General features: G+C 34.5%; 1 protein-coding gene across 1 annotated transcript in view; it reads right to left on the bottom strand.

The window, feature by feature from the left end:
* Positions 1–17171, bottom strand: part of LOC143591819 (putative LRR receptor-like serine/threonine-protein kinase At1g07650) — a 38512-nt gene extending 21341 nt beyond the window's left edge. Inside the window, exons 1-17 of the mRNA XM_077071910.1 lie at positions 17119–17171; positions 16859–16930; positions 16716–16784; positions 16566–16637; positions 16331–16402; positions 16155–16226; positions 16013–16081; positions 15836–15907; positions 15687–15758; positions 15527–15598; positions 15295–15363; positions 15131–15189; positions 13618–13687; positions 13370–13405; positions 13244–13284; positions 12783–13153; positions 12285–12483 (exon numbers count right to left, since the gene is read on the bottom strand). Of these exons, the coding sequence (XP_076928025.1) occupies positions 12285–12483; positions 12783–13153; positions 13244–13284; positions 13370–13405; positions 13618–13687; positions 15131–15189; positions 15295–15363; positions 15527–15598; positions 15687–15758; positions 15836–15907; positions 16013–16081; positions 16155–16226; positions 16331–16402; positions 16566–16637; positions 16716–16784; positions 16859–16930; positions 17119–17171 (1540 nt within the window). The remainder of the gene's footprint in view (positions 1–12284; positions 12484–12782; positions 13154–13243; positions 13285–13369; positions 13406–13617; positions 13688–15130; positions 15190–15294; positions 15364–15526; positions 15599–15686; positions 15759–15835; positions 15908–16012; positions 16082–16154; positions 16227–16330; positions 16403–16565; positions 16638–16715; positions 16785–16858; positions 16931–17118) is intronic.
* Between the last annotated feature and the right edge of the window lie 793 nt (positions 17172–17964).

Here is a 17964-nt window from a genome sequence, read left to right on the forward strand (position 1 = left end):
CATGAAAAGCAAAAGTAAATATCAGTAGTTTAAATATTGACTAAAATATCAAATAAAAATGAATACAATTATAAGGATGCATATTTTAACTTGCTAATTTTATTCTTAAATCTTATTATGATTCTTAAATCTTTTTTGGTTATTTGAGAGTTACTTATACGTTTTTTAAAAAAGATTTTTTTAAGAACATGATAACGAATATTTTATTAAATAGTTTGCATCAAATAAAGCAAGAAGATTAAATTTCATTTAAATATATTTAGAGAAAAAAAAGAACATTAAAAAAATAACTCCGCCAACTATAAACTCATTAGTTTAAATCAAATAGCTTTTGAAAAAACTCTCAATATTTTAGTTCGCTTTAGGCCTTCAAAAACGTTAAGACAGCCCTGAGTCTTAGCTTTTTAGGACTTTATGTTACATCTAAAATTTATTCGCACGCTATTTAGTATCCAGTATATAGACCATTACCATTACAACTTTACCACACTTTTGTAGGATCGTCTAATGAAAATAGATTGGTATACGGTTGTGGGACTAAGTAAAAGGTAATCAGATTTCAAGTATAATCCTCGATTGCATTATTGGTTGGGAATGATAAATTAATTGCAAATAACCCCTATTATAGCCATCAAATCCTTAACACGTACAATTTTTTGTTAGACAAAAATACGAGGAAAACTAGCTTAAAATACCCCTAGGTTTGTAAGTACGACAACTAGGTCCCCAAACTTACGTAAGATTACACTAACAATCACCCCTTATCTTATGACGCCGATGAAGCTTCGCATCTCATTAAACTTCAATGTGGCAACGATTTTGTAAGGATGTTTGCTCTTTGTAAATCTCCACTAACATGCTCCACCTTGATTTGTTCTATCTCGATGCACTCCTGAATGAAAAGGTACCGCTTGTTGATGTGTTTACTTCTCCCGTAAAAAATCGGGTTCTTTATCAAGGAAATAGCCAATAAATTATCCACCTTCAATGTCACGATTTCCTCCTTTTCTCCATCATCTCTGACAACAAACCTTGAAGCCATCAGGCTTGACATGCAGCCATTGTAGCTGCCATAAATTCAGCCTCACATGATGACAACGCTACCGTTCCTAGTTTATGAGAAACCCATGATATCAGTGATGTACATTAGTAGAAAATTAGAATTGATGTCCTCCGACCAACATCCACATCCACTGCGTGACTACTATCACTATACCCGTGCAACATACTGTTTTCGTCTCTCAAGTAAGTGATACCGAAATCGAGTAAACATCTTTGACATCAGAGATTATATTTAACCGCTTGAGGGTGAGCTTGAGTTAGTGTTTGCATGAATCGATTCACATAACCAACCGAGTAGCTCAAATCAAATCTCGTACGAGTTAAATATCATAAGCTTTCGATTATTTTTTTATAACCGGTCGTATATACCTTCGGATTTTCATCCTATATTGATAATTTTAAGCTCGGTACCATCATAATTTGATTCGACTTACATTCCCAAAGATTTTCTTCTTTTAGCATCTTCGTTGCATAACCGTTTTTTGCTGTAACGTTATTCTGCGATCGCTTTGTTAAACTTCGATTCCAAGATAGTAATGCAACAACCCGTGGTCACTCATCTAAAACCTTGACTCCATTTGTCTTTAGAAATTTGATATCTATTGCACACCTGTGCTCGTCACTATCAGATTGAAATTTGATATCTATTACAACTTTTCCACACTTTTGTAGGATCGTCTAATGAAAATAGATTGGTATATGGTTGTGGGACTAAGTAAAAGGTAATCAAATTTCAAGTATAAACCTCGATTGCATTATTGGTTGGGAATGATAAATTAATTGCAAATAACCCCTATTATAGCCATCAAATCCTTAACCCGTACAATTTTTTGTTAGACAAAAATACGTGGAAAACTAGCTTAAAAAACCCCTAGGTTTGTAAGTACGACAACTAGGTCCCCAAACTTACGTAAGATTACACTAACAATCACCCCTTATCTTATGACGCCGATGAAGCTTCGCATCTCATTAAACTTCAATGTGGCAACGATTTTGTAAGGATGTTTGCTCTTTGTAAATCTCCACTAACATGCTCCACCTTGATTTGTTCTATCTCGATGCACTCCTGAATGAAAAGGTACCGCTTGTTGATGTGTTTACTTCTCCCGTAAAAAATCGGGTTCTTTATCAAGGAAATAGCCAATAAATTATCCACCTTCAATGTCACGATTTCCTCCTTTTCTCCATCATCTCTGACAACAAACCTTGAAGCCATCAGGCTTGACATGCAGCCATTGTAGCTGCCATAAATTCAGCCTCACATGATGACAACGCTACCGTTCCTAGTTTATGAGAAACCCATGATATCAGTGATGTACATTAGTAGAAAATTAGAATTGATGTCCTCCGACCAACATCCACATCCACTGCGTGACTACTATCACTATACCCGTGCAACATACTGTTTTCGTCTCTCAAGTAAGTGATACCGAAATCGAGTAAACATCTTTGACATCAGAGATTATATTTAACCGCTTGAGGGTGAGCTTGAGTTAGTGTTTGCATGAATCGATTCACATAACCAACCGAGTAGCTCAAATCAAATCTCGTACGAGTTAAATATCATAAGCTTTCGATTATTTTTTTATAACCGGTCGTATATACCTTCGGATTTTCATCCTATATTGATAATTTTAAGCTCGGTACCATCATAATTTGATTCGACTTACATTCCCAAAGATTTTCTTCTTTTAGCATCTTCGTTGCATAACCGTTTTTTGCTGTAACGTTATTCTGCGATCGCTTTGTTAAACTTCGATTCCAAGATAGTAATGCAACAACCCGTGGTCACTCATCTAAAACCTTGACTCCATTTGTCTTTAGAAATTTGATATCTATTGCACACCTGTGCTCGTCACTATCAGATTGAAATTTGATATCTATTACAACTTTTCCACACTTTTGTAGGATCGTCTAATGAAAATAGATTGGTATATGGTTGTGGGACTAAGTAAAAGGTAATCAAATTTCAAGTATAAACCTCGATTGCATTATTGGTTGGGAATGATAAATTAATTGCAAATAACCCCTATTATAGCCATCAAATCCTTAACCCGTACAATTTTTTGTTAGACAAAAATACGTGGAAAACTAGCTTAAAAAACCCCTAGGTTTGTAAGTACGACAACTAGGTCCCCAAACTTACGTAAGATTACACTAACAATCACCCCTTATCTTATGACGCCGATGAAGCTTCGCATCTCATTAAACTTCAATGTGGCAACGATTTTGTAAGGATGTTTGCTCTTTGTAAATCTCCACTAACATGCTCCACCTTGATTTGTTCTATCTCGATGCACTCCTGAATGAAAAGGTACCGCTTGTTGATGTGTTTACTTCTCCCGTAAAAAATCGGGTTCTTTATCAAGGAAATAGCCAATAAATTATCCACCTTCAATGTCACGATTTCCTCCTTTTCTCCATCATCTCTGACAACAAACCTTGAAGCCATCAGGCTTGACATGCAGCCATTGTAGCTGCCATAAATTCAGCCTCACATGATGACAACGCTACCGTTCCTAGTTTATGAGAAACCCATGATATCAGTGATGTACATTAGTAGAAAATTAGAATTGATGTCCTCCGACCAACATCCACATCCACTGCGTGACTACTATCACTATACCCGTGCAACATACTGTTTTCGTCTCTCAAGTAAGTGATACCGAAATCGAGTAAACATCTTTGACATCAGAGATTATATTTAACCGCTTGAGGGTGAGCTTGAGTTAGTGTTTGCATGAATCGATTCACATAACCAACCGAGTAGCTCAAATCAAATCTCGTACGAGTTAAATATCATAAGCTTTCGATTATTTTTTTTATAACCGGTCGTATATACCTTCGGATTTTCATCCTATATTGATAATTTTAAGCTCGGTACCATCATAATTTGATTCGACTTACATTCCCAAAGATTTTCTTCTTTTAGCATCTTCGTTGCATAACCGTTTTTTGCTGTAACGTTATTCTGCGATCGCTTTGTTAAACTTCGATTCCGAGATAGTAATGCAACAACCCGTGGTCACTCATCTAAAACCTTGACTCCATTTATCTTTTGAAATTTGATATCTATTGCACACCTGTGCTCGTCACTATCAGATTGAAATTTGATATCTATTACAACTTTTCCACACTTTTGTAGGATCGTCTAATGAAAATAGATTGGTATATGGTTGTGGGACTAAGTAAAAGGTAATCAGATTTCAAGTATAAACCTCGATTGCATTATTGGTTGGGAATGATAAATTAATTGCAAATAACCCCTATTATAGCCATCAAATCCTTAACCCGTACAATTTTTTGTTAGACAAAAATACGAGGAAAACTAGCTTAAAAAACCCCTAGGTTTGTAAGTACGACAACTAGGTCCCCAAACTTACGTAAGATTACACTAACAATCACCCCTTATCTTATGACGCCGATGAAGCTTCGCATCTCATTAAACTTCAATGTGGCAACGATTTTGTAAGGATGTTTGCTCTTTGTAAATCTCCACTAACATGCTCCACCTTGATTTGTTCTATCTCGATGCACTCTTGAATGAAAAGGTACCGCTTGTTGATGTGTTTACTTCTCCCGTAAAAAATCGGGTTCTTTATCAAGGAAATAGCCAATAAATTATCCACCTTCAATGTCACGATTTCCTCCTTTTCTCCATCGTCTCTGACAACAAACCTTGAAGCCATCAGGCTTGACATGCAGCCATTGTAGCTGCCATAAATTCAGCCTCACATGATGACAACGCTACCGTTCCTAGTTTATGAGAAACCCATGATATCAGTGATGTACATTAGTAGAAAATTAGAATTGATGTCCTCCGACCAACATCCACATCCACTGCGTGACTACTATCACTATACCCGTGCAACATACTGTTTTTGTCTCTCAAGTAAGTGATACCGAAATCGAGTAAACATCTTTGACATCAGAGATTATATTTAACCGCTTGAGGGTGAGCTTGAGTTAGTGTTTGCATGAATCGATTCACATAACCAACCGAGTAGCTCAAATCAAATCTCGTACGAGTTAAATATCATAAGCTTTCGATTATATTTTTATAACCGGTCGTATATACCTTCGGATTTTCATCCTATATTGATAATTTTAAGCTCGGTACCATCATAATTTGATTCGACTTACATTCCCAAAGATTTTCTTCTTTTAGCATCTTCGTTGCATAACCGTTTTTTGCTGTAACGTTATTTTGCGATCGCTTTGTTAAACTTCGATTCCGAGATAGTAATGCAACAACCCGTGGTCACTCATCTAAAACCTTGACTCCATTTGTCTTTTGAAATTTGATATCTATTGCACACCTGTGCTCGTCACTATCAGATTGTTCACATAAACTCCAACAAGTAGTAGTCGTTGACCCGAACAACGTTTGTAAACAACTTGTTCTTGTTTACATCGAGTAAACCGAGTTCATTTAACAACCAATCTAGTTTAGTATTCCACGCCCTTGATACTTGCGTAGACCATACAATGCTTTAGCCAACCTGTACATTTTCCTTTCTTGATCTTTTAACAAAAACATCTGGTTGAAACACGTACAACTCTTCATTTAAATCACCATGAAGAAGCGTGGATTTTACATCCAAGGGATGCACTTCCAACCTCGATTTGATGCTAAAGAAAGTAAAATACTAACGGAGTACGAACACCTCTTCGAAATTAATCCCATATTTCTGAGCATACCCCTTAGCTACGAGTTGGGCCTTGTAGTTGGTTATTTTTCCGGCTTTATCTCGTTTTATTTTGTAGATGCACTTTAAACCTATCGGTTGTACTTTGGGTAGCACTTCAACTAACCTCCATGTGTTGTTTTTTCAATCGACTCGATCTCCATTTCCATAGTCTTTCTCCAATGTTTTTCATTATTCGCTTATTGAAAATTTACCGGTTCATCATCGAATGATTATAGGATATTTACCTCGTCGTTTGCTGGGTCTTTCTTGGCGGGTGTTGGTATTCCTTCAACTAGAAAATCGCTAAATTTCTTGGGCAAAACCATCTTTCAACTAAATTTCTTGGGCAAAACAATCTTTCAACTAGTTCATCGTTTAGGCCTGTGTCGGTCCTAGTCAGGTTTTCGGGTGACCTGCCACATTATGAACTTGACGAATCACTTATGTTTCTTATCTGAACATGCTTACCACATCTGTTGGGCTCTCCAATATCGTGTCGGTCTACGGACCACATGTCGAACCTGGTTGTAACTTGCTCCGGTTCGAGTTCAGTATCGTAGCCGATAATAAACTCGGTCAATTCCGGACCCTTTTCGCACTCTTGTTTGTCAACATCAACCCACATATACCTTTTACGCTTGTCAAACTTGACATCGCGCGTAACGTGCACCCATCTTTTGATCGGATCAAACATACAGTAGACTTTAGTTCCAAGTTGTGCACCTAAATGAATCATCACAATGCTTCGGTCACCCAATTTCTTTTGCCTAGTACCGAGGACTATTACATACGCCGTGCACCAAACACTTTAACAAGTGAAAGGTTCGTTTTTCTTCCTTTAAGATGCTCGTACACCATACAGAGTCGAGTCCTCCAAAGATTTTGTTGGTGATCGGTTCGGTAAATAAACCGATTGATGAACCCTTCTCCTCATAAGTTTTATGGTAGAGACATTGCCTTTAACAAAATCCGAGTCGTACCGAGTATGGTAGGGTTTCTTATTTCAACCACCCCGTCTTATGTGGGGTGTACGGGGCTGTAAACTGATGTGCCACACCTATACTTGGCAAGTGATCTTCCAACACATGGGATGTAAACACACCCCCAATTATCGGTTCGTATTGTTATGAGTTTCTTGCCTGTTTCCTTTTCTACCTTCTTCAAGAAATCATGAATAAACCCACAATTTGGTCTTTCATATTTTCTGCCCACATATAGCAGTTGTAATCATCAACAAGTAAAAACTACCGATTTCAACCGTGTGTCTTGGGAGTAATCACGCCACAAACATCGTCATAAATAAGCTCAAGCAATACCTTTTCACGATTGTTGGACTCGGTTAGAAGAACACGGTATCTTAATAAGAAGCATTCCATCTTGTCGAATATCCATAAGATACCATCTTGGATCCCGATCCTTCTTCATCTAATTCTCCGAGACTTATAATATTATTTTTGAGAGACAGAATAAAATAAAAGTCACTCAATGCTTGTTGTTCTCCCCAAGTCACTCAATGCTTGTTGTTCTCCCCCTTTGACCTTCTACTACTATCTTGCCCCGACCTTGTATTTCAACGCACGTACCATCACCGAAACTCACTTACCAGTCATGTTGCGATCATTGTTGGAAAACTACTTCGAATTTCCCGTTATGTGGTTACTCACCCCCCTTATAAAGATTTCACATGCTTTTATCACACGAGGTTGAAGTGTATAATTTCAGATCAACACGATCTTCTTTAAAAAAACGACATCTTTCTTGCTTTGAGCTACCGTCATCATGTTTAGAACCGGTTCATCATCTTGAACGAGGTTACTTTGATCATTCTTCTCCTTCTTTTTCTTAGGATATAACATAGCAAAGTGTCCTAGTCATCACACCAATAGCATTTAATAATTTACTGATCCTTCTTCTCTCTAGATTCCTACATTTCCCGATAACCGTCCTTTTTACCAAGTTCTTTTTACTTGATTCGGTTCTAATCTTGCGTTTCTCATGACGCCTTTCACAATTGCTTTTAGCTTTCCATTCTTCATATGTATATATATGTCTATGGGAATTGTTCTTGCTTACCGGACACTGGTTTTCCTTTACTCCAGATCGTTTCTCAAACGCTTTTAAGCATCTAACGGCTTCATGGAACGCCATGGTCTTTATATCAGAAAACTGTTCGATGGTAGACACGATCGCTATATACTTCTTCAAACGGTTTTCGAAGATTGCTTGTTTTGGAAGCTATTTAGCTTATCTTGGTTAAGAAGTCATCAATCGTGTCCGTTTCTAATACTTAGATAAGTTGTTGGTGTTCATCATAGACGTGTATTGTTGGTGTTGTTAAACATAGATGTGTTGGTGATTTTGATTTTATTTTTAAAATTATGATGAGGTTCTTAGATTATTGTTGTTGGTGTTATCAATTATTTGTTAATATTTATATCTTCGATGTTAACGTTGATGGTTTTTGTGTTTCTAAGATTTGCGTACATGTTAATAGTGTTGTTATCCTTGTTTGTTGGTGTTCTCATTGATGAATTTAGTGTCTTAAAGATTTGTATTTATGATATGCGGGCTGATTATTTGTAGTGAGGTATGGTGTTCGTGTTCGTATTGTCTGGAATGTATGCATCGTTGTAAAATGTCTTGATTTCATATTGTTGTTTAAGAGTTCATAGTTTTGTGTTGATGTTTGTGTTTATGTGTTGATCTTAATAAATTAACTTGTCTAGATGTTCATACGTAAGTGTTGATGTTAATAATTTAGCCTGTGCTAATGTCATTAACTAGTTTTCCTTTTGTTTCAGCGATTCATGAATAATTGGTAAGGTGTTTGATAACTGAAGTCCACACGTTGCGTTAAAATAGGAATGAGATGACTCTGACTTTGCATGTTACCATAATACCCTTTTCTTTTTAATTATTAATTTCCATTTGTTCTTTTGTAATTGGTTTTTACTACTCTCATAAAAAAAACATTTTTTATTTGATCCTGCCCTCCCCCTCTCTCTCTTTCTTTATAAATACACACATATATATATATATATATGGGTGGTATCAAATGAAAACTCCTATTAAAAAGAAAACTTAAAAACTCTTAAATAATTATTTTAAATTTTTTTTAAAAAAAATTTGTAGTTTCTTTTTTTTTTCCATTACTCTTATATGTTGTTATTGTTCCAAAAAATAAATTGTCGGTAACCTCGTCGACGTAGTGCACATGTGTAACAATGTGCATTGTATATATGCAATAGTGTTGTATTATATATAATACAACACTATTGAACGTATTTGATACACATTATTGTATGTATGCAATATAAGACTAACAAGCACATCAAATACACATTAATACGTATGTGTAATACAACATTAATGCACATGTGCGCCACATTGACTTTTATTTTATTTATTTTTTTTACGTATAATACAACACTACTACACATATACAATACATATGTCATTAAACACTATTGAACATAAAAATACATAGTAATACACATATGTAATACAACAATATCATACAGTAATACGTATGTGCATTACAGCGTCTTTTTTTCATTTTTTTTATTTTTTTCAAGTGTAGGTAATAAAATATAAGAATAATGGCAAAAACAAAAATTTGAAATATCTTTTTATTTTTAATTAAAAATAATTCTTTAAAAGTTTTTAAGTTTTCACTAAAAGGATGAGTTTTCTCTTGATCCTCTCCATATATATATATATATAGGTGAGATCATGTGAAATAGTGTGTATTGCATATATGAACGAGTGTTGTATTGCTTAGAATACAATACCACTACACATATATGATACACACTGTTATATATATGCAATATAAAACTAATGCCACATTGAATGCACACTATTGCGAATGTGTAATATAACACTAATGCACATATAATACTATATCGACTTATATATATATATATATATATATATATATATATATATATATATATATATATATATATAATACAACACTACTGAACATATACAATACATACTAATGAATATATGCAATTAAACACTATTTAACATATAAATACACACTATTGCACATGTGTAATACAACAGCATTACACAGTATTACTTATGCGCACTACATTGTTTTATTTTTTTTTCCGGTGAAAACAGCAAAATATAAGAAGGATGAAAGAAACAAAAATTTGAAAATATTTTTAATTAAAAATAATTTTTTAGAATCTTTTAAGTTTTCGCTCTAAGGAGAAGATTTCTCTTGATCATTCCCTTATATATATGTGTGTGTGGGGGGGGGGGTATCGTACAATAATATCTTATCATGCATTACGTACGCGACTTTCCAAAGCGTTGGATTAAAAAACACGCGGTGACAGTTTCGTAAATAACCCAAACTAGTTCATGATAAATTCGTTGATTACAAATCCAATCGGATCCAAATTCTGAACTCATCGGTCTATCTCATCCAATTTCTAAACCCTAATCAGAGCTTAAAGTATGAAATCTCTAAAGTCAAAAACCAAAATCAAAATGAAACGTCGTTGAACATCAAGAATCTTCAAAATTGATCAAAAAATGATGATTTAATCAATCAAATTGATATGTAGAAGGATTTAGATTCATCAATCGATTATGAAATTGCAGAATACTATACTCAATTGAGCTCTGATTACGGTTCAAAATATCACGTTTAAACGTTCTGAACAAAAATGAAGACACTAAAATGTTCTGACCAAAACACATTTAAACGTTCAAGTTAAACGTTTTGACCAAAACGAACACCTTTAAACATTCAAATTAAAATTACAATCGGCAAAAATATTCTTAGTGTAACAAATCAATTGAACGTTCAGTTCTTTATTAGCCAACTTCAATTAAAAAGTTGTCATTCAACTAATACATTCAAGTAATACTTTCAAGTAATATATTTAACTAATACTTTCAAGTAATACGTTCAATTACCCTTAATTAATACTCTTAAACTAGTACATGCAACTAATACATTCAACTAATAGTTTCAAGTAATACATTCAACTAATACTTTCAAGTAATACGTTCAATTACCCTCAATTAATACTCTTAAACTAATACGTTCAAGTAATAAGTTCAAGTAATACGTTCAATTCCCCTTAATTAATTCTCTTTAACTAATACGTTTAGGTAATACATTATGATAAAAAACGAACACGTTTAAACGTTCAAGTTAAACGTTCTGACAAAAAGCGAACACCTTTAAGCGTTCAAGTTTAGAAATTCAGAACAAAAAAGTTTAGAAGTTCTGTTTAGAAGTTCAGAACAAAAATGTTTAGAAGGTCTGTTTAAAAGTTCAAAACCCTAATCAGAGCTCATATATGAAATTAAACATTCTACACAAACCTTTAAACGTTCAGAAGCTCAGATTTGAAATTAAATTATATGTAACATGAAATTGAACGCTAAAATCACTTCATATAATCTCGTAATCATCAAGAAATCATCAACCGACCATCGATTTAATCATTGATTTCATCATATGAACAGATCTGGAACGTATTTAAACTTCTATCAGTTGAAATCAATTTTCAAATATTCAGTTCAATTGAAGTGAAGACTGCAACGGAGTCAGTGGGCGATGGTTGAATGATCGTAACGGTTAATTGGGATGAAAACGAATTGAAAGAATTTACAATATTGCCATAGCGTGTTTTTTTAAAATCAACGGTGTGAGGGTGTCGCGTACGTAATGTACGATAAGAGATTATTGTATTATATCTTTTTATCAACATATGTGTGTGTGTGTATAGGGTTAAGTTAGAATAAAAACCCATTTGAGTTGTGACAACTCTAGAAACTCATTCTCAACCACATGTTTTATTTAAAGATTAAATCTTGTGGTTAACAATTAAAGTTAATAAAAAATGTTAAAGTTAATTTACACTTTCCCTCTCATGAAAACATAAATAAAAATTACTAAAAAAATGTAAAAACGAATAGCAAAACATTTTTTTTTATGTTTTCGATGTTTTGTATTAAATGTTACAACATATATTACATGTAACAAAAAAAAACGATGTTACATAGGGTTTTCACAACTCAAGTGGGTTTTCATTTTATACTTTGCCTACATATATATAAGGTAAAGTTAACATACAAATAAAATTAACGTGAGAATCAAGTAGAGTAATTATATATACAAATAGAGTAATTATGTAATTACATCATAGAGTAATTACTTACATAATTACTCTACTTGATTCTCACGTTTAGCACGTTAATTTCATTTGTATTTGATCCAAACCCTATATATATATATATATATATATATATATATATAGAGAGAGAGAGAGAGAGAGAGAGAGAGAGAGAGAGAAATAACAAAGAAAACAATCAAACATGTAAATAGTAGAAGAAATAGCAGAAAGAAGCAACTGCCACCTAATGACCCAAACTCATTATTAGTCACAATGACTAAACGCTTATTACTCAAAACGATTAAATAATTCAAAAAGTTCGAACTAAAATTAAATAGAGTGATATTTGTGATGAAAACAGTGGTTATGTAGGGAATAAGCATACCAAACTCCATAGAAATGGCAGATATTAGAGGTCCAAGTACTCCTTTTCTTGGGGCTACGGTTGTTCCTTTCCCAGCATACTGAAACCGAATTTCTAAAGTTCTGTTAGTTACATGAATGTTTTTTATTATTTTTATTAGTGCCTTATCAACCCCTCCTGCTTCATTTTCGATATCCAAATTCTTAAACTTAATTGCACCCTGCGGAAAGGAGAAGGGAAAAGTGAAATCAAACTGCAACAAAATTAATTTTTCTGTATCATTGTAGGAAATGCATCATACTTTTTGTTTACAAATTTCTAGGTGAAGTATGTAAAAACTTTTTAGAAAGTTTAAAAAGTAGGAACCTTCAACCTGTACATAAACATCAAATGCACGTCTTCCAAAAGTCTGTTAAGATTTGTTAGCTCTGAAGACGTGCATCATACTTTTTGTTTACAAATTTCTAGGTGAAGTATGTAAAACCTTTGTAGAAAGTTTAAAAAGTAGGAACCTTCAACCTGTACATAAACATCAAATGCACGTCTTCCAAGAGTCTGGTAAGATTTGTTAGCTCTGAAAACTATCTCTGCAAAATGTAGAGTCACTCTATACCTTCCATTCGCTAAGCAGCGGCCGTAGTAAGTGAGAGACAGTGGAGAGGTGCGAGCCACTGTGTAAAGTTCCGAGTCTTTCATAGAGAGTCTAGATACATTCTCTATTGTATATGTGAAATTATTAAGATCCAATACATTTCCGGTGCTACTAAATCCCCAATGATCACTTAAAGGACGAAATTTTGCAGGTCCAGCTGGATCTTGATCTGCCTCGTAAGATTTATCTCCGATGGTGGCTCCTATCCCGCCGCAATTAATATGAACTGATTTGTAGTCTGGACCGAAAAGAGAAACATAAAATGCATCAGCTTGACTTTTGCTTTTAAGAAGGATTTGCAACATTACCTAGAAAAAACGAGGCTCACCCTTCAAGCAAGGATAACCGCTAAGGCATTTAGCAAGGTCTCTGTGTTAAATGAAACATAAATCGATGAGCATCGTTGAATTATATTTCTATTCATATTAAAATCAAAAGTAGGGTATATGCTTACGAGTCGTTCCCACTATTGTAGCTTCTGAACAAGTTCCTAGTACATGAAGAGACCATACGTAGACTTTACTTTCAAGTTGTATTCAAACAAGAAATGAGTATTTTGAAGGGAGCTGCTATTTAGACACTCTTTAAAGTTTAACCCTTTGGAGAGGGTAAATGTGAAAAAGAAAATGTGTGTAAAATGAGTGTATAAATAACAAAAAGGGTGTCTAAATAGACAAACCCATTTTGAATATGAAAACTTACAATGATTCACCACAAGCTGGAAACATAGTTTCTCTGATAAAGTGGTTGTATGAAAGATCTACAAAACGTACTGCATTATAAACACAATCATTTAAGAAAGTATATATATTGTTGAAGACTAATTCAAATAGTGTTAAGAGTTAAAGTCAACTTGGTTAAATCAGTGTGGATAACTCAAATTACAGGGTCTTATTTGTAATTTCTCAAACTTGTGATGGCTACTTTGATTTGAGAGTGTATTAGTTTTCAAATTATAGGGCTATTTGTGTCAATATGAGACCTAGTTTGTTAACAACCTATACTAATTTGATTTGGGTGTTTCGGGTTTATAAACTCTCAAGATTCACTCATTTATATCACTTGTGCGTTCTTTGATTCATCTATAGCACTTTATTTCTTCGTTCTCGTAATCAGACACATTTGTGTTCTTCAATTATGTAAATTCTTTGTTGTTTCCATAACAGTGGGTATCAGAGCCAACGCTTAAATTCAAATAATATAAACATATATTCCGCAATTGATGATTAAGATTGTGTAGGTGATGTTCGAATTGAAGAAATTCACTGGTGGAAATGATTTTCGTCAACCGAGAGTGAAGATGGGGCCATGCTAGTTCATCAGGCATAAGTTGTGCTCTGTTGGGAGAAACTAACAAAGCTAGATTGGTAGCCAAAGGGTTCACACATAGGGTTAGGTTGACTATAGTGAGATTTTCTCTCATGTAGTCAAACAAACATCAATAAGGGTAATTATGTCATTAGTTGCTTCACTTGATTTGAAGTTGGAGCAATTAGATATAAAGACGGTATTTTTACATGGTTAACTGTGTTATTCTCCTCTCGTCTCAACCAATGCGCCAAAACATGCAAGTGAAATTTAAGGCCGGTAACGTTTATGGCACAGTGTGTCCCCTCATAACTCAACGATGTAGGGTAGAGATGGTCAAAAAAACCGGTCCGGGAACCGGATTGCCGGTTTAAACCGGAAACCGGTTTTTACGAAAACCGGTTTTTTAAAAACCGGTTTGACCGGTTTACAAACCGCCGGTTCGTATTTCGGTTACAAGTTTTAGAGCCAAAACCGGTTAACAAACCGGTTAATGGAAAAACCGGTTTTTTTTAAAACCGGTTATTATGAAAAAAAACCGGTTATTAACCGGTTATTTTAAAAAAAAAACCGGTTTAACCGGTTATTAACCGGTTCTAACCGGTTTCTAAACCGGTCCTAACCGGTTAGACCGGTTAGGGTTTTGACATACAAAAACCGGTTATTAACCGGTCCGGTTATTAACCGAACCGGTTTTTTTTCGGGCAAAAAAAAACGGTCCGGTTAATAACCGAACCGGTTTTTTTAAAAAAACCGATTTGTGCACCTCTAATGTAGGGTTTACCTAAGGTTTTACAATGGGTGTGTATGTGTTCATTCGAGTTGATATATCATAGCAAAGGGCACAAATTTCATACAAAGGTAGTGATGAAATGGAGCTTGATAATCCACATATATCGTATATTACCTGATCCTTTAGTAATCCATCTGGGTACACTCCCATTGAGATAGTTACCAGTAACATACCTGGTCATTTCACCAAATAACCTTGTTACAATTTATAATCATGTCCTTTCTTTCATAATAACTTAGAAGTTTAATGAGTGAAAAACTGAAGCATATATTTCTTACATGTATTGTAGATCTTTTAGTCCACTAAGATCCGGGATATCACCATATAAATAATTGAAACTTAGATCTCTGTGCAAGTACATAGATATAGATAAAAATAATAATAAAACAACAAAAAATAAGAATATATAAGGAAATAAAAACAAACATTCAAAGATATGATTAATGCAAAAAAGACAAACGATACTAGTCAAAAGTAGATTTTGCTCAATGATAAGGGGAAAACTATTACAAATGCTTCAAATTGGGCAACTGTGAGAAATAATCAGGAATTCTCCCTGTTATACCACAGCTTCTCAACATCCTGCAAAATTCACGTTATTTCTTGAAGTTAAGACAACCAATATTGAAATTAAGAACTAGGTAATAGATTCCTAAATAAAACAACTTACAACTTTGTCATGTTCATCATGTTCCTTAGATTCGGGAACGATGAATTATCTCCACTTAAATCAGAGATTCTTCTACAAATGGATTACATAATACGTGTAGATTAGTTGTAGAGCGATACGAAAAGTTTGAGAGTGCCCGAGTAACTTACAGTTCTGTCAAATTGCTCAAGACAGAAAGGCTTGCTGGTATCGGTCCTTCAAGTCCACTACCATGGATCTCTCTGCTGGTATTGCCATATAAGAGATACCACATAACGTGGAATGTTTGTAATATTCATTATTAGATAATAAGCTTCATAGCATAATATATATAAGTTAAAACTTACAGATTCCTAAGTCGTTTCCAACTTTCAAGGCTAGGGATTCTTCCAGTGAAGTGGTTACTACTTAATCGGCTGCACAAAGATGAAAAGCAGCGATAATCTATGCTTTTAAAAATATTAGTTTGGAAGGGCGGAGTTTGCATACAGTTCTGTCAATTTGGCTAGATTATTAAGCTCCATCGGTAACACGCCTGAGAGATTATTTGCATTAAGGATCCTATGATTTGAAAAAAAAAAAAACGTGGCCACAAATTTTATTAATCACCATAGGAACAATAATCGTGAATAATTGTAGTAAATAAGTATTAGAAACAAGCATACAGGTTTACTAAATTTTCCAGTTTTCCAAGCTCAGCTGGAACAGTTCCAGAGAACATATTACTCTCCAGACTTCTGGTATTCATTTATCCATCAAATATAAATTAATATAAAGCGCGTAATAACTTAATTAAAGCCAAAGTGTTAGTTAGTAATATAATGCACTACACAAAAACTTATTGGAGAACTATCCTCAAAAGTTTGTGTGTGAGATACATTTAAAGATCAGAGAACATACAGATATACAAGTGACGTTATGTTGGCCAAGTATGTTGGAATCGTTCCCGACAAACGATTCACAGTAACAGACCTAGATTAAAGTTAAGAAGCTAAGTACCGAACTGATATTCACAAAACTTATAATAAACATGAATGAGAAATGGCTTACAAGTACTCCAGATTGGTTGAAGCCCATTCAGGTGGTATGGTACCATTTAGGTAATTGCGAGTTAAATCACTGCAAGAAGCGACCGGTGTCAAAATGATGCCTTGAAGCATGGTATCTGAATTTATTTTTAAATTATGTCTTACACGGTTTTAATATATGGTAACTTTGCCAAGGAAGGAGGAAGAACACCACCGAGATCCTGCCCTTTGAGATATCTGTTTATAAAAGAAATTTCCGCTTTTTTAGTTTAACGTGGAGACAAATCTCATATAAGAAATGAACATATGTTTAATGTCATATGAATTCAATACATCTATTTTTTTTAAAAAAATTTAATGCATATTTCAATTCATCAAAAACTAGTGTTTACATCGATACAGAAGGCAAAAGGACAATAAGCTACGCTGCTAGCTTTTTTTGAAAATCAAAACCAAGTCGTTTAAGAATAGCATTCATAGATCATGGGGTCATAACATTACAACTTATGACCCATTGGACACGACTAACTAGCCATACAACAGGCGTTAGGAAACCAAAAGTATCATGTGAAGGGTATAAATAGGTGTTGGTTGTCAACACATGTTTTCTCATGTTTGGTCGCTTTACATGACACAACTTTTAATGCAATTTGCCCCACCATGTTTGGTCTCATGTGTTTCCCTCCTGTCCAGCATACATCTATTGTTTATTGTTAAAAGATGTTGGTGCATAATGTCAGTAGTTCATAGTCTAGTGTCTGTAATCGAGTCTGTAATGTTAATTATGTTTTATATATGTCTTAAGCGAAGTTGTTAACAAGTTCGCCTAGGCGAACTTGTTAGACAAGCGAAGTTATGGACAACTTCGCCTGAACATGCCAGGCGAAGTTGTCGTGAATTTATATATGAGGTTACGGCTTGGTTTAGGGTTAATCAGTTGTTCGTTTTGGTTGTTCGAGTTGTTACGAGAGCTGTAACGTGTTTTTGTAATAGTGATATCGTATCACGTGTTTGAGTTATAATATAACGTGTTCGTTTATCGTGTCGTGTTTGTTTGATTCGTGTGTTCTACGCTCGTAACGATCTACGCAGGGATTCCGCACCTGAGTTGATCGAGATATCTCGTGAGATCCGTCCAGGGAACCTACAATTGGTATCAGAGCTTTTGCTCGATTGTGTGGTTCGGGATATTCACGCGGGTGTAGAAATCGTCCCGTTTCGACTATTCGCGGGACGTGTTTTCTGTGTTTTTGAGTCAATCTTACCTCCTA

This window comes from Bidens hawaiensis, unplaced genomic scaffold, assembly GCF_021521415.1.
Source record: "Bidens hawaiensis isolate Kalapana, Puna unplaced genomic scaffold, B.hawaiensis_p1.1 tig00040082_1, whole genome shotgun sequence".
NCBI classification, from domain to species: Eukaryota; Viridiplantae; Streptophyta; class Magnoliopsida; order Asterales; family Asteraceae; genus Bidens; species Bidens hawaiensis.